Source organism: Podarcis pityusensis, assembly GCF_964106645.2.
Source record: "Podarcis pityusensis genome assembly, chromosome: 2".
In the NCBI taxonomy this organism is placed as follows: Eukaryota; Metazoa; Chordata; class Lepidosauria; order Squamata; family Lacertidae; genus Podarcis; species Podarcis pityusensis.
Window position 1 is genome coordinate 41262993 of NC_138029.1, and position 20172 is coordinate 41283164.

Below are 20172 nucleotides of genomic sequence, written 5' to 3' on the forward strand. Positions count from 1 at the left end.
GAAACAAAGGATTTGGTTCTGAGTTGCATATGAAGATTAAATATTATCTTAAGAGCCTCCCTTCCCCACTCAGTGTGGAGAAGTGAAAATGGAAAAAAGAGGATATGTTAAATGGAGCACATGGCAGCAACATTTCACATGTGAGAACATGCTTCAAAAGCATTATTTATTATAACAAAATTTGAAAAACAGTACATATCTCAAAATATAAAGATACCTGAAGGAAAATGCATCATACACAAAAAAATTAGATTGATATACATTACCTTAGAATTTATTATTTCAATGATTTATACACTCATTTTAAAAAAGCAAAAAACAAAAACACCTGCTGTTCTTTTGCTCTAGTATATGACATTATTATTATTATTAAGCTACTATCTATCTTTGCCCCAAAGAATCCAATATAAAAGGAGTTCTTGGAAATTGTCATTCAGTCTGTCTAATAAAAGTGAGCAGACTGCTTCTGTATCGTCATTAAAATTAAACCTTTCAAACATCTAAGTAGAACAGTTTTCAGAGCAAATGACAAAAGCAGAGGTTGGGAAGATGTGGCCTCCCAACTCCCATCAGCCCCAACAACATGGCCAGTGGTCATGGTTGTAGGAGATGGAGTCCAACAACAAGTTGGAGGGTCACAGGTTTCTCATCCCTGTGGTAAAATAATATATTTTTTATTATCACCAGAAAGCCTTAGAGACATACATTGGTTTTAGCTCAGGGGTCAGCAAGGTTTACCTCGCCTGGGTCAGTTCACTCCAGTGGAGATCCCTCCGTGGGCCAGATAACGTGCATGCCCACAGTTTTCAGCGTCTCCACATGCACAGACGCGATTTTTGGCGCCGCGGAAGTGAGTCACCACGCTGTGCCGGTTTAGCACAGCATGCGGGGGCTTGCCAAGCAGGCAGCTCAGTTCAGGGGCAGCTCGTGGGCTGGTTAAACGACCCCTGTGGGCTGCTTGTGGCTCATGGGCCTTAGGTTGCCGACCCCTGTTTTAGCTGGTATTTCATCTTATTAAAAAACTTTTCATATACAGTGATACCTCGGGTTAAGCACTTAATTTGTTCTGGAGGTCCGTTTTTAACCTGAAACTGTTCTTAACCTGAGACACCACTTTAGCTAATGGGGCCTCCCACTGCCGCCGTGCCATTTCTGTTCTCATCCTGAAGCAAAGTTCTTAACCTGAGGTAATATCTCTGGGTTAGCGGAGTCTGTAACCTGAAGGGTCTGTAACCCGAGGTACCACTGTACTATAGCTACTACATCAGTTTATTCACATTTTTATCCCATTTCCCCCCCCATCTTATTTATAGTTGGTTGGGACTATTTCCCTTTGTTCGTATTGTTCACTAGAAAGTCTAGTGCCAAAAGTCTTGCATTAGTGAACAGTTTCCAAAATGTGTGAAAATGTTCTGCTCCTGACATCTCCAGATACCACCTTGTGTCATTTCTTTCGCTACCAGTTGTCATGCCCAGTGCTGTGGAGATGAATGTCAGCCTGAAATATTGCATCTCATTGGCGCTATCAGGAGTTTTGAAAGCCCCAGACTTCTAGAAGCTGCACCTGGAAGTTTTCTTGGCAGAGAGGAGGGTTGTCAAATGTTTCGCAGTGCTCCGTTCTCCCATGATGCAGATCAGCGTCAATAAACAGAGCTTGGCCTCCTCCACCACCTGGGGGGAAACGAACAGAGATTTGTTATGGGCTGTTGCTGGCTATGAAAAGCAAACTGAAATGCTGTCCTCTGTTGTATGATCAGTAGCAGATTTCATTGCTGTGAAGTTAAATCTGAAACACTCTGATTGGAGGACAGCAGCATATGCAGGGGCACAGAAAAGAAATGTGTGTACGGTATATCGGCCCCAAATTTTGTATTTTGCAAAACTAGTTCCTTTTCATTATAGAGTTACTCTGTGAACAAACCACCTGCTGAAACATAGTAACAACCATTCAAATGACTTCATCTAAATAATTGAACTGGTGAAAGACAGCAAAGGGATTAATCTTGCATTTCCAAAGACTAAACCTGACCTAAATTTCAACACGGTTTGCAAGGAGCTCCAAAATAAGCTTTTAAACTGGAAAGGCATATGCCTATCTTACGCCAAAGTACTTGGGAATATTTTCTGTGCTAATGTGATCATGTAGCCTCCTAGTGGCTGTCATCAGTAGCCATAGTTTTCTCAAGCTGCGTGTGCTGCTAGGTTGCTCACGTATAGCACAGCACCCCTGCATTATATATGAGCACAAAGGTCTCTCAGTTTAGATTAATGCCTTATTCTGCATGCAAACAGTGTAGACCGTAGGTGTATATTGCTGCATGCTGCATGCAAGCAGTCAGGCCTCACTGAACCATCACTGGTAGGCTGTCAAGTTGATATTATTTGTGCTACCTTACATAGAGCTGTACCTGATACCAGTGCAAGGCTTCTCATCACTCAGTTCCTCTATGAAATGTTTTGGTTTATCCTTTACCCCTAACAGCAGGGATGCGGGATCTGTTGCTAAACTGCAACTCCCATCAGACCCAACCAGCATGGTCAATGTTTAGGTGTTTGTGCAGGATAGGTCACATGGCACATTCAGTTCTACCCCAACAACACCATGCCACTGCTGCCTTCCTTCCCTGCCAGCAACTGCCGCTTGAGGCAGCTTCCCCACTCTAACGATAGGGCCAGTCCTGGGCACCAGAAATGTCTGTGGCACTACGGTCTCTGTGACAGCTATAGTGTCATAGTAGAAGCATAGCTACCTATGATGATCTCTTTCTGAGTTCCAGACATGAACATGGAGGCTGTTTTGGAAGGCAGCTTGAAGTGTCGAATTGCCAGGAATGGAGAGAGGCGGTATTTAATCATGTCCAGCACTGGCACAGTGAGGTGGTTTGAGCTGGTTGTTGAGTGACCCTCGGATGAGAAGGGAGACGGAGAGCGCGGGCGTGGGGATCGAGGCAGAGCTTTAGCTTGTTCCGGCTTCTTGATGAACACCCACTCGTATCGCTCCATTTCTGGGTGAACCTTTCAAAGCAAAAGAACATAAATCAAGTATATTTTTCCATTGCGGTTGCTCTGCTAGGGCAGCACAGGAACAGGAGGGCACATAGGACAGCTGCCTGAGCCCATCTGACTGGCAAGAGCTCCCCAGGGTTTCAGGCAGCGGTCTCTCCTAGTCCTGGAGGTGCCAGAGATTGAACGTGGCACTATTTGCATGCTAAGCAGATGTGATACTCTGAGCTGTGGCCCTTCCCCTAGGACAGAGCTTTCCAAACCTTTCCTGTTGGTGACACACTTTTATGACATGTATCATTTCATGATACAGTAATTTAGTTTTACTAGCAAACTGGAGGTCAAACTACCCCCTTTCCAGCCCTGGGAGGTGCCCAGGGAGTTTTCATGCGGCACACCTACACACTGGAGGCAACACACTAAAGTGTCACGACACAGAGTTTGGAAAGCTCTGCCTCAGGGCATGACTCCTTGAGGGAACTGGTTCCAACTGAGCTCCTGGTAAACTCAATATGAACATAGTGCACATAGAATTTCAGGGTTGGAGGGAACCTTCAAGATAATCTAGACCAGGGTTTTCCAAACTTGGGTCTCCAGCTGATTTTGGACTACAGTCCCAGTCATCCCTGACCACTGGTCCTGCTAGCTGGGGAAGATAGGAGTTGTAGTCCAAAAATAGCTGACGAAGCAAGTTTGGGAAACCCTGAAGTAGACCAACCCCCTGATTAGCGCAAGTGGAATGTTGCAACTTCAGGTTGTTATGAGCCCTGAGGAGATATCTTGGCAGGGCTGGTTGGAGGAGGGTTGAGATATGATGGATGAGCTGGGTCCTGGGAAGGGGCCAAGTGGTCTAGGAGATGCCAAGCAGGACCTGGTGGGGACAGGACGGAGTCATTATTTTGGAGACATTCCTACCATGAAAGTGGCAGATATCTGAACTGAAGAGGGGGAGCTGCCCGACTCAGCCCCCAACCCACTTCCAGCTAATGACAATTCCCCAGAAACCAGGGAGGTGCCTGAATTTTGGCCAGGCAGTGAACCAGACTCCATCTCCCAAGTACACACCAACATGAATGCTACTGTGAGCAGACACAGCCTGCTCACAGGAGTGCCTACTTGCTTGCCCAGTTGTGTTACTTGGATCCACACAAATGGCTGTGCCTGCCCTATTCTTCAAACAGAAAGCCAAGGAGGCATGACAGGGGTTGAGACCACCTGGCCATGAACTTAGAACTCTGCTTATGAACTGTGTAACCTGCACCCTGATTTATGTTTAGGCCATGCAGTGAACTGTGGAATGAAGCCTTTGGTAGCAATGAAGCCCAGTGTCCATGTACTGTGTCTGAGAAGGGAAGCCAGGACATAGATAGCCATCCAGCCTCTGCTTAAATTCTGCCAATGAAGGAGGGTATGTCACAGTTATTAAGCAGTGGTTGTAGTTGGCTGCAACACCCAGACTCCTAGTAGTGAATTGGTTGGTTCACTACTTGGTGAAGCTGCTCTGGCAACTTCTGTACATGCAGGAAGCTCACTGTGTTCACATGCCATGCTGCACTTTCAGAACAAGGTGGCGCAGAAGAGGAAATTGCAACTCTTCTACAGCCGGCTGGCCGCCTTACCTAGTAGGGGTGTTGAGACTCACAGCTACATTTTGGGATAGGCAGAGTGGGCTTCAACTTAAGCCTGAAAATGCATTTTGAGGCCCACATTTAATTTTTACTGCTTATTTATATGGTGTTGGTGCTGCTGGTGGGACCCATTTTAGTTCGGACTGTGATCCAGTATTGGTCAGGCTGTGACCTACCAGTTGAAGGCCAATGAATAAAAGGACTTTAAAAATTGTAAAATCAACCCAATCTCCATTGCGGGAATAAATTTTAGACTCACTGTGAAAACAAAGCATTCTCCTGTGCCAAAGAAACTTGATGCCCCCCCACTTTTTTTCCTTTCGCTCCAGTCGGAGGACAGAAATGCTCCACACACCTGTATGGAAGGAAGAGGCAAGAAGCAATGAATTCTGTCATTTGTCATTCCTAGAGGATCTCAGAAAAAGCTGAGGAGCCAAATATCTATATTTTATCACAGAAGATTGATAGGGTCACTCCCTTCGAACACTTTAATTGGAGCAGCACAGCCATAATTGGATATGGCTATGTACCAAATAGAGTAGTGTCACAAAATGAGATACTATCACAGTCTTTTAGCCATTTTATGACAGCATAATAAGGAGATAAAACTGGAGCAAATATTAGGATAGGGACTTTGGATTGACAGAGAGCTTAAGGTTTGTAATTTGTGATCTCTCGCTGTTAATTAAACTAAATTTTAAAATTTGTCTTCCCTTCAATGACATGCAGATCTGGGGTGTCTAACAAATCAAAGAAACATGAATTACACGCTATAATTCAAGCCTTCTTTTAAAAAGTTTTAAGCTAAACAGCATGAAACCAGAACATTAAAAAGTTAAAAACTTTAAAGAGCACCATAAAATTCCCCAGAAAAGTCCTGAAGGCTGAGCCTTCTTGGAGAGAAGATTGTAGAGGCAAAGCACCACAACAGAAAAGGCCTCTCCTCACTCACCTCTGATCACCTAGACCAGTGGTTCTCAACCTGTGGGTCCCCAGATGTTGTTGGACTACAACTCCTATCATCCCTGAGCTCTGGCCTTGCTAGCTAGGGGTGATAGGAGTTGTAGTTCAACAACATCTGGGGACCCACAGGTTGAGAAAGGCTGACCTAGACAGAGAGGGGGGCCTGAGCAGGTTGAGGTGGAAGCAAGTGTTCCTTCAGGTACCCAGCCATGAAGATAAGCACCACCCACAATGTGTCAATGTCACTTTAATCTAGTTAAAGGAAAGCCTGGACCATTTCATGTGTTACATTTTGAAGTGTACACTTAAGATTGTGAGTGGAAAGCAATGTGTTGTCCTTGGCTCCAGCTCCCTATCGAGTATGAAAACTTCGTGGAACAGAACTCAGTTGTGGTTCTTTTTCCTTTCTCAGGAGTGAAACAGATATGCAACTGGCATGTAACTGACATCCAAAGTAGTACAGTTACGAATAAATACACTCATTCATTTGTTACGACAAAATAGCTTAGCCTGCCCAGTATTGCTGTCTTTAAGAGTGACCCAAGAAAAGTAATAGTGCCTTCTATCAATTCTGAAAGAACAGTACTGTTTGGAAGCATCCCTTTCACCTGGGGGTAAGGGAACCTGTACTGTCCCGTGTCTCGAAACAGATGCTCTTTATAGCCTTACTAACCATTCTGACCCAGATCTCAATTTGCCTCCACCATCCCCACTCTTCCCGATTTGGCAAGCATTAGAGTGAGTTACAGATATGAACGAACAAATGCTTGTGTTCACTATTCAGCGAGCATCCTTCAGCAGAGAACTTTGGAACTTGTTGCTAGTCCAGGCAGCATGTACAGAGTACTCTACCGATGGTTTCTGACATTTGTTATTTGCGTTTTCAGCCTAGACCCATAGAAGAAAGGCCCGACCCGCAGGTCTCTCGGATGCTCAGAAGATACTTACTTCCCCCAGTGTGGTTTTTAACAGCAGTACCGTTGGTTCGTAGCCTTCACAGCAGGAATAAAACCTGCAAGAAACAAAAATGGAAGAAGGATGAGCTAATGTCAGGGAAAGCAATCCCATTATAGCACTGAGGTGGAAGTCGAATGGACTGTGACCTGTCAGCACAGTACATTCTACTTTAGTGCATTACTAGGAAGCCTGGGGCAATGAAAGCATCAAGGTGAAAGCTAAACTGGCTTCCTGCATATTCATCCAGATCCACTGCATGCTTTCCACGTTAAGAACAAGAGTCCTGCTGGATCAGGCCAAAGGCTCATGTAATCCACCCAAACTGCCTGTTGCACTCTATGCTCTTCTGTTTCTTCTTGGGCTGGACCCCATGATGCTTTGCGTCCTCCTGCCTGGGTTTGGGGGAGGATTTTCTGGATTAAGTCCACTGCTGGTGCAAGAAGAAGTAACGCAGGGAGGAGATGGGATGGCTCTGAGTTGCAACACTGATACTGCAAGGTCTCTGCAGAAGTTGGACGTAACTTCACCCCTTTGGTGTTTTCATGCATCACAGAGAAATCTGTCTGTGCATCTCTTTTGATAGGTCTGGACGTTACTAGTTTAAATACCTGGAGGAATAGCAGTACGTAGTGACAGTCATCAATCTCCTTGTGCTTACCACTGCTGTGTTAAACAGGCAGCCTTTGCAAACTCATAAAGGAGAGGTGGCAAAAACACTCCTCCGCTCATTTTCAGTATTGTTTAGGGATGTGTAATAACAGGCAAGGCTGGCATGCTATGTGGAGTTTGAAGCCAGAATTTTTGCTCAGTGGTGCAGGTAATTGCTCAGATAAAATTTTAAGCACAACATAATCTCAGGGGTACATGCAGGATCTTGACATACGATTCCTAGGTCTGAAATCAGGCAGCTTAATTGTGATTGTGAAAGTATATTTCTTTGGATATGGGTGTGTCTTAACTATTATTTGCCCCAGGACTGTGACACTGATCAGATATCTTCTGAGAGGGCAGGGGGCACTTTCACACTTCTACCAAGCAGACCATCTGGGCTGTTTTCTAACGAGATTTGCTGTTGTTACATGTGTCCCAGTGTACCTGGCCAGACTTCAATATTTACGTTCTTTTACTTTGGAAATGTCAATAGAAAATAGCTCTAGGCCTATCTCTTTGTAATGACAGAATGGCCAGGTGCTAGTATGAGATGCATGGCCTGCAAAGTGAGTCCTGGGAACTTTCCAAGGTAGTCATCACAAATTCATGGTTGACCCTTCTGACATTAGCAGGCTGCATCCCTATAGCCACTTCTGCATGCACATTTTCAAAACAGCGGGGGGAGGCAGCAGCCTCCAAATGATCCATGGAACAAATTTAAGCAGTCTTTCCCCTCGCTTATTTGTGTGTTGCGTCTTATGGAGCGAATGCAGGCTGCACAGCTATCCCAGAAGCCAGAACAGCAAAAGGGATTGCTGCTTTCACTGCATAGCGATCCCTCTTGCTGTTCTGGCTTCTGAGATTCAAAATATTTTTTTTCTTCTTTTCCTCCTCCAAAAACTAGGTGCGTCTTGTAGTCTGGTGCGTCTTATAGAGCAAAAAATATGGTAAATGTTATCGGGCAGAAGCATAGGAACACTTCCTTTCCATCAGCCTGCAGCAGAGGAAGAGAAGGGAAGCAGGGCCACTCCAGAGAGATCAGCTCCATTTTGCTCCTTCTCTTCTTCAACTGTTTCCACCCCAACTGATCCTTATACAAACTTTAAAAACTGCTCCTGGAGTTTTCTTATTCCCTTTTTATCATGTTGTATCATGCTAGTCTGAGAGCACACACTATTATCGATCTCATGTCAGCTACCTTGGGAGCCCTTTTGGCTGAAGAAATGTTTTAAACAAACATTATCCCTATGGCAATTTCTGTGCAAAAAAAAATAATAATAATAATAATCATTGGGGCACATTCTCACATTAATTCTTAAGCCTAGATAAATGCCCTGAATAATAAGCAACAGTCCAGCATCCTGTTCTCACAGTAGCCAACTAGTTGCTTCTAGGAAGCTCACAAGCAAAAGCTGAGTGCAACAGCAGTCTTCACACTTGTGATTCCCAGAAACTGGCATTCAGAGGCATACTGCCTCCAACAGATAACTTCTTCTTGTTGTTATTTATTAAATTTGTGTGCCTCCTTTCCAGGGCCAGATTTAGGTTTGATGAGGCCCTAAGCTACTGAAGGGATGCAGGTGGCACTGTGGGTTGAACCACAGAGTCTAGGGCTTGCCGATCAGAAGGTCGGTGGTTTGAATCCCCGTGACGGGATGAGATTGCTCGGTCCCTGCTCCTGCCAACCTAGCAGTTCGAAAGCACGTCAAAGTGCAAGTAGATAAATAGGTACCGCTCTGGTGGGAAGGTAAATGGCGTTTCCGTGCGCTGCTCTGGTTCACCAGAAGCGGCTTAGTCATGCTGGCCACATGACCTGGAAGCTGTACGCCGGCTCCCTCGGCCAGTAAAGCGAGATGAGCACCGCGCCGCAACCCCAGAGTCGTCCGCGACTGGACCTAACAGTCAGGGATCCCTTTACCTTTTAAGCTACTGAAGGTAATGGGACCCTTTATATGTCCAACTGTCCTTTGTCAACAACAAATTGCCACTGTTTTTTTTGTGTTGAATATTTTAGGGAGCAGGCTAGCAGGCGGGGCCCATTACTTACACATCATAGGAGCCTACACAACACAAAACACTGTTGCTGTATGTAGGTTTTATTTTATTTGTTTTTTATCTTATATTTTGGAAATGTACATCCAGGTTTTTTCCCCTTTACATTTTTTGGGGGCCCTCAAGAGAGTGGGGCCCTAAGCTATAGCTTGTTTAGCTTATACATAAATCTGGCACTGCTCCGTTTATCTGAAGGTCACAGGGTGGTTCACAACATAAAAATACAAAGTGAGAACACAAAATACATAATAAACCCAAACCCAAAAGCAACGCACCATTCCAAGGCAAACTAACACACTTCACAGGATATTACCTCATTTCGTCCACAACCTTGAATTATTCCCCAAGCCTCACTGAATGAACTAGCCCTGTTGTGGCTTGTAACCATTGATACCCATATCCATGAATTTTTTTCTCTTTTCCTTCTAAAGCCATCCAAATTAGTGGTCATTCCATAGGTTAGCTATGCACTGTGCAAAGGATTGCCCTGAGTCTTCATTGGATAGTCCCAAGTCTTCTATGGAAGAGGGAGAAAAATCTCTCTCCACTGGTTTAGCTATGTACTATGTGAAGAAGTATTTCCTTTTATGCTTCTTGAAACTTCCCACATTCAGCTTCACTGGATGGCCCCAGGTTCTAGTATTATGAGAGATGAAAAAAAGCTTTTCTTCTCACCATGCATAATTTTATAAAACCACATCATGTCTCCCATTACTTGCCTTATAACTAAACTAAAAAGCCCCAAATGTTTTAACCTTTCTGTTCATTTTCTTTATCCTGTTGAGAATTCTGATGGTTTGAAACTCACTGTGCAAACTTACCTCTGCAAGCTGTATCCATTTTCTGAAGTTGAGAATATGCGGACAGGTGAGAACAAAGAAAATCGTTCAGGGATCCAGGACCAGACAACACGCATTTCCTGAGCAGTAACAATGGTGGAAGAGAAATTGTGGGCATTCACAGTGAGGTGAAATGGTTGCCTGTACAGCAGACGAGAGAAGGGGAAAATAATTAATCCTGTACTGTAAATAGCTCCATAGATCCCAATCCTGAGGACAAAGATTTTTCTTCCAAAGATACTGCTAACCAAACACACAGCCAGCTCTTCATATGTTATGTCCAATGGTAGTAGACATAACAGACTGTTGTGTCAGTTCCAAAGAATGAGATCCAAAATTAGTCAAGGCAATTACTTTTTCCTACCGTTGGAGAGAACGAATGCAACAATTGGCAATGTGATATAGATTAATTCTAAAGCAGCTGATTCAGAAATATCAATTTACCAATGCCATGTGCCTTTGTGCTTCCTAAACCCCTTTGTCACTTGGGACAATCCTGGTCCTTTTTGTGCTTCTACACTGAGGCCACAATCACACCATACTGTACATTTGAAGCACTATCAGTCATGATTCCCCCCCCAAAAGATTATGGGAGCTGTAATTAGTTAAAGGTGCTGAGAGTTGTTGGGAGAGTCCTGTTCCTCTCCCAGAGCTACTATTTCCAGAGTGGTTTAACAATCAATCCCCAGGGAACTCTGCAAATTGTAATTCTAGAAAGGGAATAGGGGGCTGCTATCAACTTTCAGCACCTTTAACAAACTACAGCTCCCAGAATTCTTTAGTCGCAGGTCAGGACTGTTTAAAGTGGGGACCACAGTGCTAGCAGGAAAAAAATCTGTATGAGATTATCCTATGGAGATTGAATGTCTCTGGTCATCTGTAGCTGTACTGTGTAGTGCTCTGTAATTGACTTAGCCGTAGTGTTTGGTGACGTCCTTCTCAAAAGAGAATGTGCAATATCTAAAGCAGAGTTGGAAGGGACCATGAGGGTCCTCTAGTCCAACCCCCTGCAATGCAGGAATCTTTTGAACCCACAACCTTGAGATTAAGAGTCTCATGTTCTACTGACTGATCTAACTGGATGATGCCTCATGGCCTTTTGTACCTGTGCTGCACTGCGGTCACTCCTTTCTCCACTAATGCCTTCCTGTTAGCCATTTGAAGGAGCCAGATTTCTTTGCGGGAGAAAAGCCGGATGCTGAACGCCTTTTCCAGAAGCTTGTCGGTGGTCATGTGCTCACGAATGCCCTGCATGAAACGCCACAAGCTCCCTTTGATATCCACCACCTCCAAGCCTTGCGAAGCCACGGACAGCTGGAACTGCTTGAGCAGGGCCAGCGCGATCCGGTAGAGGACTTTCTGCCCCTCCAGAAGGTACACGTCAAAAATGCGGATGACATAATCAAATGGGAGGCCATCGAAAAGCCAGACCAGCCAGTCGGAATACACCTCAAATATGTTGTCCGATGAGCTCGCTATCAGGCGGTGGGCAGCTGGGCAGTGTTTGTTGGCCAGGTCCCCAAAGGTCATGCATGAAGCCTCGTGGGTGAGGAAGGAGTGGTCAATGTAGGAGGTGTGGGGAGCATTGCAGTAGAGGAGCCGGCAAGTGTCCTCAAAGCACTGGCCCTCGCCTTGGCTGTAATGGAGCATCAGGGCAGTCACAGCGGGAAGCAGGGGGCAGTAGGTGATGTCGGGGTATAGGCTGGAAATGCAGATGAGTATCCTTTTCACTGCAGTTACCCCTTCTTCAGAGAGGCAGTATTCGGGCATGATGCTTCCTTCCAGGAATTCAGGTAATGGGTCAAAGCTCTCGTTCGGGGCTTCAAACAGCTTGCTGGCAACATCTCTGTAGACTTCAGCGTCAGGGGTCATGAGCCTGCACGGTATGTGCTGGATCACATGCTGATAAGCCTGCGCCCTCAGAGCGTGACTTCCTGCCCAGCGCCCCTCCCTCCCCAGTTTTTTGAGCTCCTTCATAGACTTGCCAAACAGGTGCTCCTGACTGTCCTGCTGTTCGTTCAGCTTGGGCATCTTGTTCTGGTCCACAAATTTGCTACAGCGTAAGCAGGAGGCTGCGTCCATGTCCATCGCAACCACCAAAGGGATTTGCAAGGAGGCCTTAGATAGATCGGTGGTCTCTGTGGAGCAAAAGCACCATGGTTCAGCATGATTCACATCTCACCATTGGGCAGATTGCTTAAACTGTTCCTGACAACCATGGGTGAAAAGCACTGGGATTTTATCCGGTCTCTTGGGAGTTGCAACCACAGACAATTCCCACTTAAAATTTAAACACAAGCACCGGTCATAGTTATCACTTGTCACCTCACAGGCTTTCATTTAGTCTTCTAGGTATTTGGGGATGCTTCCATCTCTCATGTAAATCAAAGCTATTTGCTCATCATTAGTTATAAAGGTAGAACAACAAAACATTTAAATGTGAGTAAGCATAGAACATAGGGACGTGGGTGGCGCTGTGGGTTAAACCACAGAGCCTAGGGCTTGCCGATCAGAAGGTCGGCGGTTCGAATCCCCGCGGCGGGGTGAGCTCCCATTGCTCTGTTCCAGCTCCTGCCAACCTAACAGTTCGAAAGCACATCAGAGGGCAAGTAGATAAATAGGTACTGCTGTGGCGGGAAGGTAAACGGCGTTTCCGTGTGCTGCTCTGGTTTGCCAGAAGCGGCTTAGTCATGCTGGCCACATGACCCGGAAGCTGTACGCCGGCTCCCTCGGCCAATAAAGCCAGATGAGCGCCACAACCCCAGAGTCGGTCACGACTGGACCTAATGGTCAGGGGTCCCTTTACCTTTACCTTTAAGCATAGAGCAAGGGTGGTGGACCTCAGGCCTGGTGGGCTGAATGTGGCCCTTCAAGTCTCTCTGTCTGGTCCTTGGGACTCTCTCAAAGCCATACCCACCATTAGCCTTGCTTCCCACCCTCCTTGAGTGTTTTTGCCAGGCTGGAACGTGTCTTTTAACTCTTTACTTCCTTGGGTGGAGCAGAGATAAAGGGTGTGAGAGTGTGTGTAGAAACTAGCCTACTGTCCAAGGGTAAAACTTCCATTCATTGCCCCACCCATGTTTGCCTCTGGCCTTGCTCAGCAATGGCACGCGGCCCCCAGAAGGTAATGTGGCCCTTGGGCTGAAAAGGGGTTTCCAATCCCTGGCACAGAGAATGTAGATCCATATACACATTATGCAACATATAAACATAGGCTTGTTGGTTAGGAAATCAAAATCATTAGGCATTGTTAGAATGAATAAATGGTATTCTAAAACTGATTTATAAACCACACTTTATCTTAAAGTGGTACGAAAAGGCAAAAGGAACTATTTGCATAGCAACAGGATTTTCAAAGTGCATTTTCCCAGACTGTATTTGGAGCCTAAAATCACCCAAGTAGGGAGTTCGGGAACCTAGGAAGTATTCCATAGGCTTCCTCCAGAAAGCTTCAACTCCATTTAGATCTGAAATCAGAATCTCCTAATGTGAAATTGTTGGCATGGGCAAAAGGGTATCCACCTGCTTGATGATATGGGCCGTTCAATGTTCTAGAGGCAGACTTTTGAAAAGCCAATCAAGGAGCGAATAATATCATGCAATCTGAGCCAGGCAACTGCATCTTCTTCAAGTAACAAGGTAGATTATCATTTAAATGAGAGAGAGGTGGGGACAGGCAGGCAGGCAGGCAGGCAATTAATAACCACTTCCTGGGAAGGCCTCCTCAGGAGAAAAGAGATGCCATGCCTGCAGCTGCAGATGACAGCCATAAAATAAACAGATGGGTTACTTTGCTGATTCTCCCCATGATGGAGTTTAGGGCTTTCTAAAATTGAAGATAGAACGTAAAACCAGTGAAACGTTAGAAATCATGGTGAATATAGGTCACATTAATCACAGTGTGTTTAATACTTAATTGATCCTGCTTCCTGATCTGCTAAAACATAAGTAATAAAATAAAATTTAGGTTGGAATGCCCCATGCAATGTATTGTTAAATAATGTATACAGCTTTCTGTGTCTGTTAGCTATCAGGGTTGTCAAACTTTTTGTTTGCCTGGGTATCTTGCTGTAGATATCTGGATTGTGAAACATTGCAGTTAGAGCAAGGAGGCTACTTTTATAGCGTTGCAGTATTTATGTGATGTGTGTGAATGCAATGATGTAAGAACATAAGAGCCCTGCCAGTTCAGGCCAATGGCCCATCTAGTCCAGCATGCTGTTTTTACAGTGGCCAACCAGATGTCTGTGGGAAGCTAAACACAAGACCTAAATGCAGCAGCACTCTCCCCTCCTATGGTTTCAAGTAACTAGTATTCAGAAGCATACAATGAAAGCATATCCTAGTCACAGTGGCTAGTAACTTTATGTTCCATCAATTTATCTAATCCTCTTTTTATTTCCATCTAAGTTGATGACCATCTACATCCCAACACTGCTTCCCATGGGTGTTTATTCCATAATTTAACCATGTTCTTCTAGATTCAGGTACGTAGCCGTGTTGGTCAGATGCTGTTAAAATAATTTTTTTAAAAAAAATGTCCAGTAGCACCTTAGAGACCAACTAAATTTGTTCTGGGTACAGTGGTACCTCAGGTTAAGAACTTAGTTCATTCTGGAGGTCTGTTCTTAACCTGAAACTGTTCTTAACCTGAGGTACCACTTTAGCTAATGGGGCCTCCCGCTGCCACCATGCCACCACCGTGCAATTCCTGTTCTCATCCTGAAGCAAAGTTCTTAACCAGAGGTACTATTTCTGGGTTAGCAGAGTCTGTAACCTGAAGCGTCTGTAACCCGAGGTACCACGGTATAAGCTTTTGTGTGCATGCACACTTCTTCATATACCTTAGAGACCAACTAAGTTTGTTCTGGGTATAAGCTTTCGTGTGTATGCACACTTCTTCAGATAACTATGTGTTGTGTAGCATATATTTGCATTTTGCTTTTCTACACCCAAGAGCACAAGATTGTGTATGTTTTCCTCCCCTCCCCATTTTACATTTGCAACGGCCCTCTAAATTAGGCTAGGTTACATTAATCTATCTGCCTAAGCAGCAGTTCTTGTCAATAGATTGGGGGTTGGGATGCAGGGACCCTAATCCCTATACAGTATACTGTTTACAGGAAATTCTGTTGACATCTCTGATGACATGATAGAGTAAGAACTTGCATGTTTTTACCAAAATCTGTTCCGAATAGCATGCCTCCAAGAATGGCTGCCCAGGTCCTAATGCTATTCACCCCTGCATTAGGTTTAGAAGATACATTGGCAAGAGTAATTCCCAAAGCACCTTAGAGGCTGAATAGTTAAAGCTGAAATATACTGGGAGTGATATCACTGTGATTTTGCATGGTCCTGCAGGTGGGAGAGATAACAGTTCAGTGCACACTTGCTGTTGTAGGTTTGGAGTTGATAAGGTCCAGAACTGTTTTCCCAGAATCCTTCATAATGGCTGCAAGTTAAACTGTGCTAATGCTTAGCATTCAGTTAACACCTGTCGCCTAACAATTTATAGCATTGTTATATTATTAATTTGTACTGCAGAGATGCTACAGAAATAGAAATGCCAGAACAGAAACACGGGTGTCAGCTGCAATGGCTCATTGCTTGGGGAAAGAAGGGGGGGGGGAGAGTAGCGAGTGACAATCAAATGCAAAAAACCATCTGGAAGTTGTTGCTCTCCTCAGAGCTGAAAAGGGTGGTGTTAGTTTGGAGCCCTGATTGCAGTTACAGAGTCTGTAGCTATGGTTTCCCCACATGATGGGTCTCAGGCACTTAACAAAGTAATGTTAATGTATTTAATCCCTGGCTTTTTATTTCTAGCCTGGGTATGTAATATCCTTCAGGGTCTGGGAAAGTGACACACTCCAGTTCACTGGTGTCTGCAGGAATATTTTAGGTGGAGGGGGGTGTATACATGCATACAGAACTAACATCAAAGAACATGTCTACCATTTCTGATAGATCTGGTGACAAATAGTCATTGAAGCTGGATAGGCCTGGCCTCTAAGAAACTTATGCACCATGTCTACGGCCATCTCTCTCTCTAAATGGCTAGACCTTCTGTCTATGTCTGGCATCTAGATAACATCCTTCCACCAACAACTGAAACTTTTCCCCCTAGCTCCCTTCACCCCTGTAACTTTAATTAATTTCTCAGCTGCTACAACCAATTTCACAGTCCATCCTGCATTTCCCTTTAGGAGCAACAAACCAGAATAACAACAGCGGGGTTGTCATACAACACTCTTAACTTCGCCGTCCCTCCAGTAAAGTGGGTAAAGCAACACTGGGTGCAGGACTGATACAAACCATATCCTCTCAACCTCCCCACACCCAGCAATACAGTGGTACCTCAGGTTAAGAACTTAATTTGTTCTGGAGGTCCGTTCTTAACCTGAAACTGTTTTTAACCTGAGGTACCACTTTAGCTAATGGGGCCTCCTGCAACTGCCGCGCCGCCGGAGCACGATTTCTGTTCTCATCCTGAAGCAAAGTTCTTAACCTGAGGTACTATTTCTGGGTTAGCAGAGTCTAACCTGAAGCGTCTGTAACCTGAAGCATCTGTAACCCGAGGTACCACTGTATGGGTATAATAATGATGGATTTCTCTGCATCGGGAAGGTTTTGTCTTTCGTTCTTACAAGTTTCAGGGAGGGGGAGAATCACGTCTTAAATATGCATTTTATGCTGTGCACTGCTCTGACATCTTTGGATGAAGGGTGGTATCAGGCGCGCCATTTTGGCCTCACGACAGTGAGTGCCTGGGGCATGCTGATATCATCACAGTGTGCCTATGTAGTGTTGGCACACCCTGCAGCAAGAGCACAAGACATCAGCATGACCCGCAGCATGCTGACATCACTCACACACGTAACGGGGGCGTGCCAATGTCACATGCACAGGCCCTGTGGTATGCTCACTCCGTGGAGTGGAACCTTGAGGGGGGAGGCCTTCATTAAAAAATTGTAGGTACCTGGGCACCCAGTGTTCCACATAAGTCAGTGCTTATGGGTGGTATACAAATTTAAAACAAACAAACAAGCTGGAGTTAGAAAATTCATAAATGCAGTTACGTTATCATCCTGGATTTCTGAGCTTCATTCTATGGGGCAGCAATGACATTTTCACCAGGGAAGACACACACAGACACACCTTAAAATGAACCAAGGAGTATGTCACATTCTCTTTCTCTAATTGGCTAGATCTACTTTGCATTATAATGGGACTGGCCCTGTTCTTATCACTTGGAAAGCGGGGAGCAGGTCAGAATATAGAAACCAAAGAACTGAGAGCAAGAAAGAAATGAAGAAAAAAGGCTTGCATCTGTGGTGGGAGAGTGGGGGCGGTCCTTACGTATTACTGGGATACGCCATATGGAAAGTCCTGGGAACAAAGAAGTTACATGGCAAAGGAAATCATATACAAAAGGCAAGGTAAACAAAACATGTTGGAGAAAATGGATCAAGAGATAAAAGAACCTACTGGAGAGGCTAAACTGTGCCAGGGAAGGTCATTATAGTTGTCTACAGACCCGAGGTGTGCCTAAAACTCCTGCATTAGATGAAAACCTCTGAAATTAAATGTGTGCTGTGGGCAAGTTCTTTAGCTCTGCTGTTGAAGTTGAGTCCCCCTGGGGGAAATACTGTGCAATTGCTAAAAAGAGTTAGTTAACGATGACCTAAGAGTAGTTGGAGGGAATGTTTTCAATTTCTGGAAAATTGTGGCTTCATCAGTAACTGAAACTTATGGTTAAGTGTTTTTAGGAGGTGTTGTTGTCTTTTAACAGCACATGGATAAATAAATATATCTCAGATAACATTATGTTCTGCAGCTTGTGCTGTTCTGTAGTTAGGATTTGCTTTTTAAACTATGTTAGTAAAGCTAGCTTATACAACAGAAAGCTTCCTGCTTGTGCCATAGCTACATGCCTTGCCTCTATCCAGAAATAAGGGCCTGGTTAGACTGAAGCTGTGTACACACTGTCATTTCTTGGGAAATGCTGCTATTTGATTCATTTCCTCCAAGCCAGCTTCAATCTGAATTATGAAAAAGAACGACTAGCTTTTTAAACTGATAAATGCATACACAAGCTGAATTGCTGAAAGTCTTGCTTTCTTTAGTACAGTACATTGTAACCCTATTGTGCAAATAAAACATGCATAATAAAAAAAATGAAATGAAACAGGAACAGCCTGTAAATGCATGCTTCCCTCCGTCTAGAACATCTCAGGGAGCATGCTAAATTGAGGGCCTGGAGCTTTAAAGCTGTATGTAGTTGCTGGGTTGCTGTATGTAGTTCAGGTGTGGAAAACCTGTGGCCACACTGTTTGTGTACTAGCCCTCGGAAGAGAACAGACATCGGGTCTACCCCAGCCAAATGCAAAACCTTGCAATACCTGGATCTAATGCACTATTACAACTAACTACTTGTTAAGAGCAAATAACACTTCCATCCAGGTGAACAGCTTGTTAGCCTGGGCTGCTCAAGCCACCTTCTGGTATATAGATACAAGTAAAATCTAGGCTGACTCTCTACTTTCCCCCCCCTGATGATCTGCAAGGTTGATTGGAGATGTCTTACCTTGTGTGGTCTCCAGGTTGCCTTGCTTTAGCTCACCCATCATGGTGTTTGCTGTTTTCCTTGCCCTTGCTTTGTCCAAAGGGACATCTGCTCTGGGGGGCCCAGTGGGGCTGGTATAACTCAGCCCAATCTGCAGCATCCCTTGTCCTTGCTCGAATGACCTGGTTGAAGCTTTGCTCCTGTGCCTCATTTATTGGGCCCGAGGCCTCCTGTGCAGCCAGCTCCTCCCCGAAGGAGATGCTTATTTGGTGTAAACACTAGTAAAATGTTTCCCCACCTACTCACTCATTCATGCCTGCCATATGCCTCTCTGACAAGCAGGATGTAAATAGGCAAGATACTGATCAAATTATCATCAGGACCATTAAAAAGGCTCATTTATTTTTCCAAGGGTAAACTTTATTTCCCTGTGTGGTCCTTGCAATATCACAAGAAAACGAGTCCCATGTGTACCAGAAAAACAAACATACCAATATACAGAGGAGAGGGGAGGGGAAGTAGGGGTGTCTCTCGATTTGTGTCCTTGTTTAAACGTCCTTGAAAGGATGGAACATAAACAACAAAACTGGCTCTCCAACTGCTTCCTGCTGGTTCCTTTGTTTCTACTTGAAGATAGAAATAGAATCATGTGAACAGTGAATGCCAAGTATTTTAACTGACGAAGCTGTGAGGTTCAGAGTGTATAAAAACAAAGGGGGAAGCTGTTATAAATGTACCACAGAGCTACATTGGGGAGGCCTTTTGTTTACACAGGCTGCATACACACTACACCTTTAAAGCACATTCAAAGCTCATGCCTTCCCTCAAAGAATTCTGGGCACTGTAATTTGTTAAGGGTTGCTGGGAATTGTAACTCTGTGAGAGGTAAACTACAGTGCCCAGAATTCTCCAAGGCAAAGAATGTAATTTCAATGTTCTTTAAAGGTACATGTATAAACAGTTTTAATTTTGAGTGGAATATAATAAGCACAGGGCTGTTGTTTGAGTTTTGTCTAACCTAGGAAAGCAGGACAAGTTCTGAAGTGACTGCTATACCTGCACTGAGAAAGAAGGTGGGACTGTTAAGATGGGAATATAATGACTGGGAATTATTCGCCATCAGAGTGCCCTCCTGCTGCTAATGTGTGTAATACATCAAGCTGCAGGTTGTATATATGCATAAATAAACCATGTATCATAGAGATACCACAGTCTCTGCTATCCCTCATTCTGAGGAAACCAAACCCTGGGTACTTGCATGGAACCCCTGGAATCTGGATTAGGGTGGTATGCAACAGTATTCCATCCCTCTTAATCACAGCACAACCTTCTCCCTGCAAACATTTTCAAACCATTCATTTCTAGCCCTAGAGCTGACCAGAAAAACAGAGTCTGGTATATGTCTGTGCCTTTAACAGAATGTTAATTGGCTGAGCATTTCACAGCCTGTAGAGATTAACATTATCATCTTCTAATTTTTATAGATCAAGCTCATGTTAAGAGAACAGGAATGAGA

General features: G+C 44.5%; 1 protein-coding gene across 1 annotated transcript; it reads right to left on the minus strand.

Annotated features, from left to right (window-relative positions):
- Positions 1 to 387: 387 nt before the first annotated feature.
- Positions 388 to 18867, minus strand: LOC308470459 (TBC1 domain family member 24-like; the record flags this gene model as incomplete). Its single annotated transcript, XM_080993799.1, has 7 exons — positions 388 to 1671; positions 2751 to 3015; positions 4891 to 4986; positions 6543 to 6606; positions 10076 to 10234; positions 11199 to 12231; positions 18678 to 18867. The coding sequence occupies 7 exons, from the start codon at positions 18865 to 18867 to the stop codon at positions 1526 to 1528; spliced, it is 1953 nt and encodes a 650-aa protein (XP_080849925.1). The 3' UTR covers positions 388 to 1525.
- Positions 18868 to 20172: the final 1305 nt, after the last annotated feature.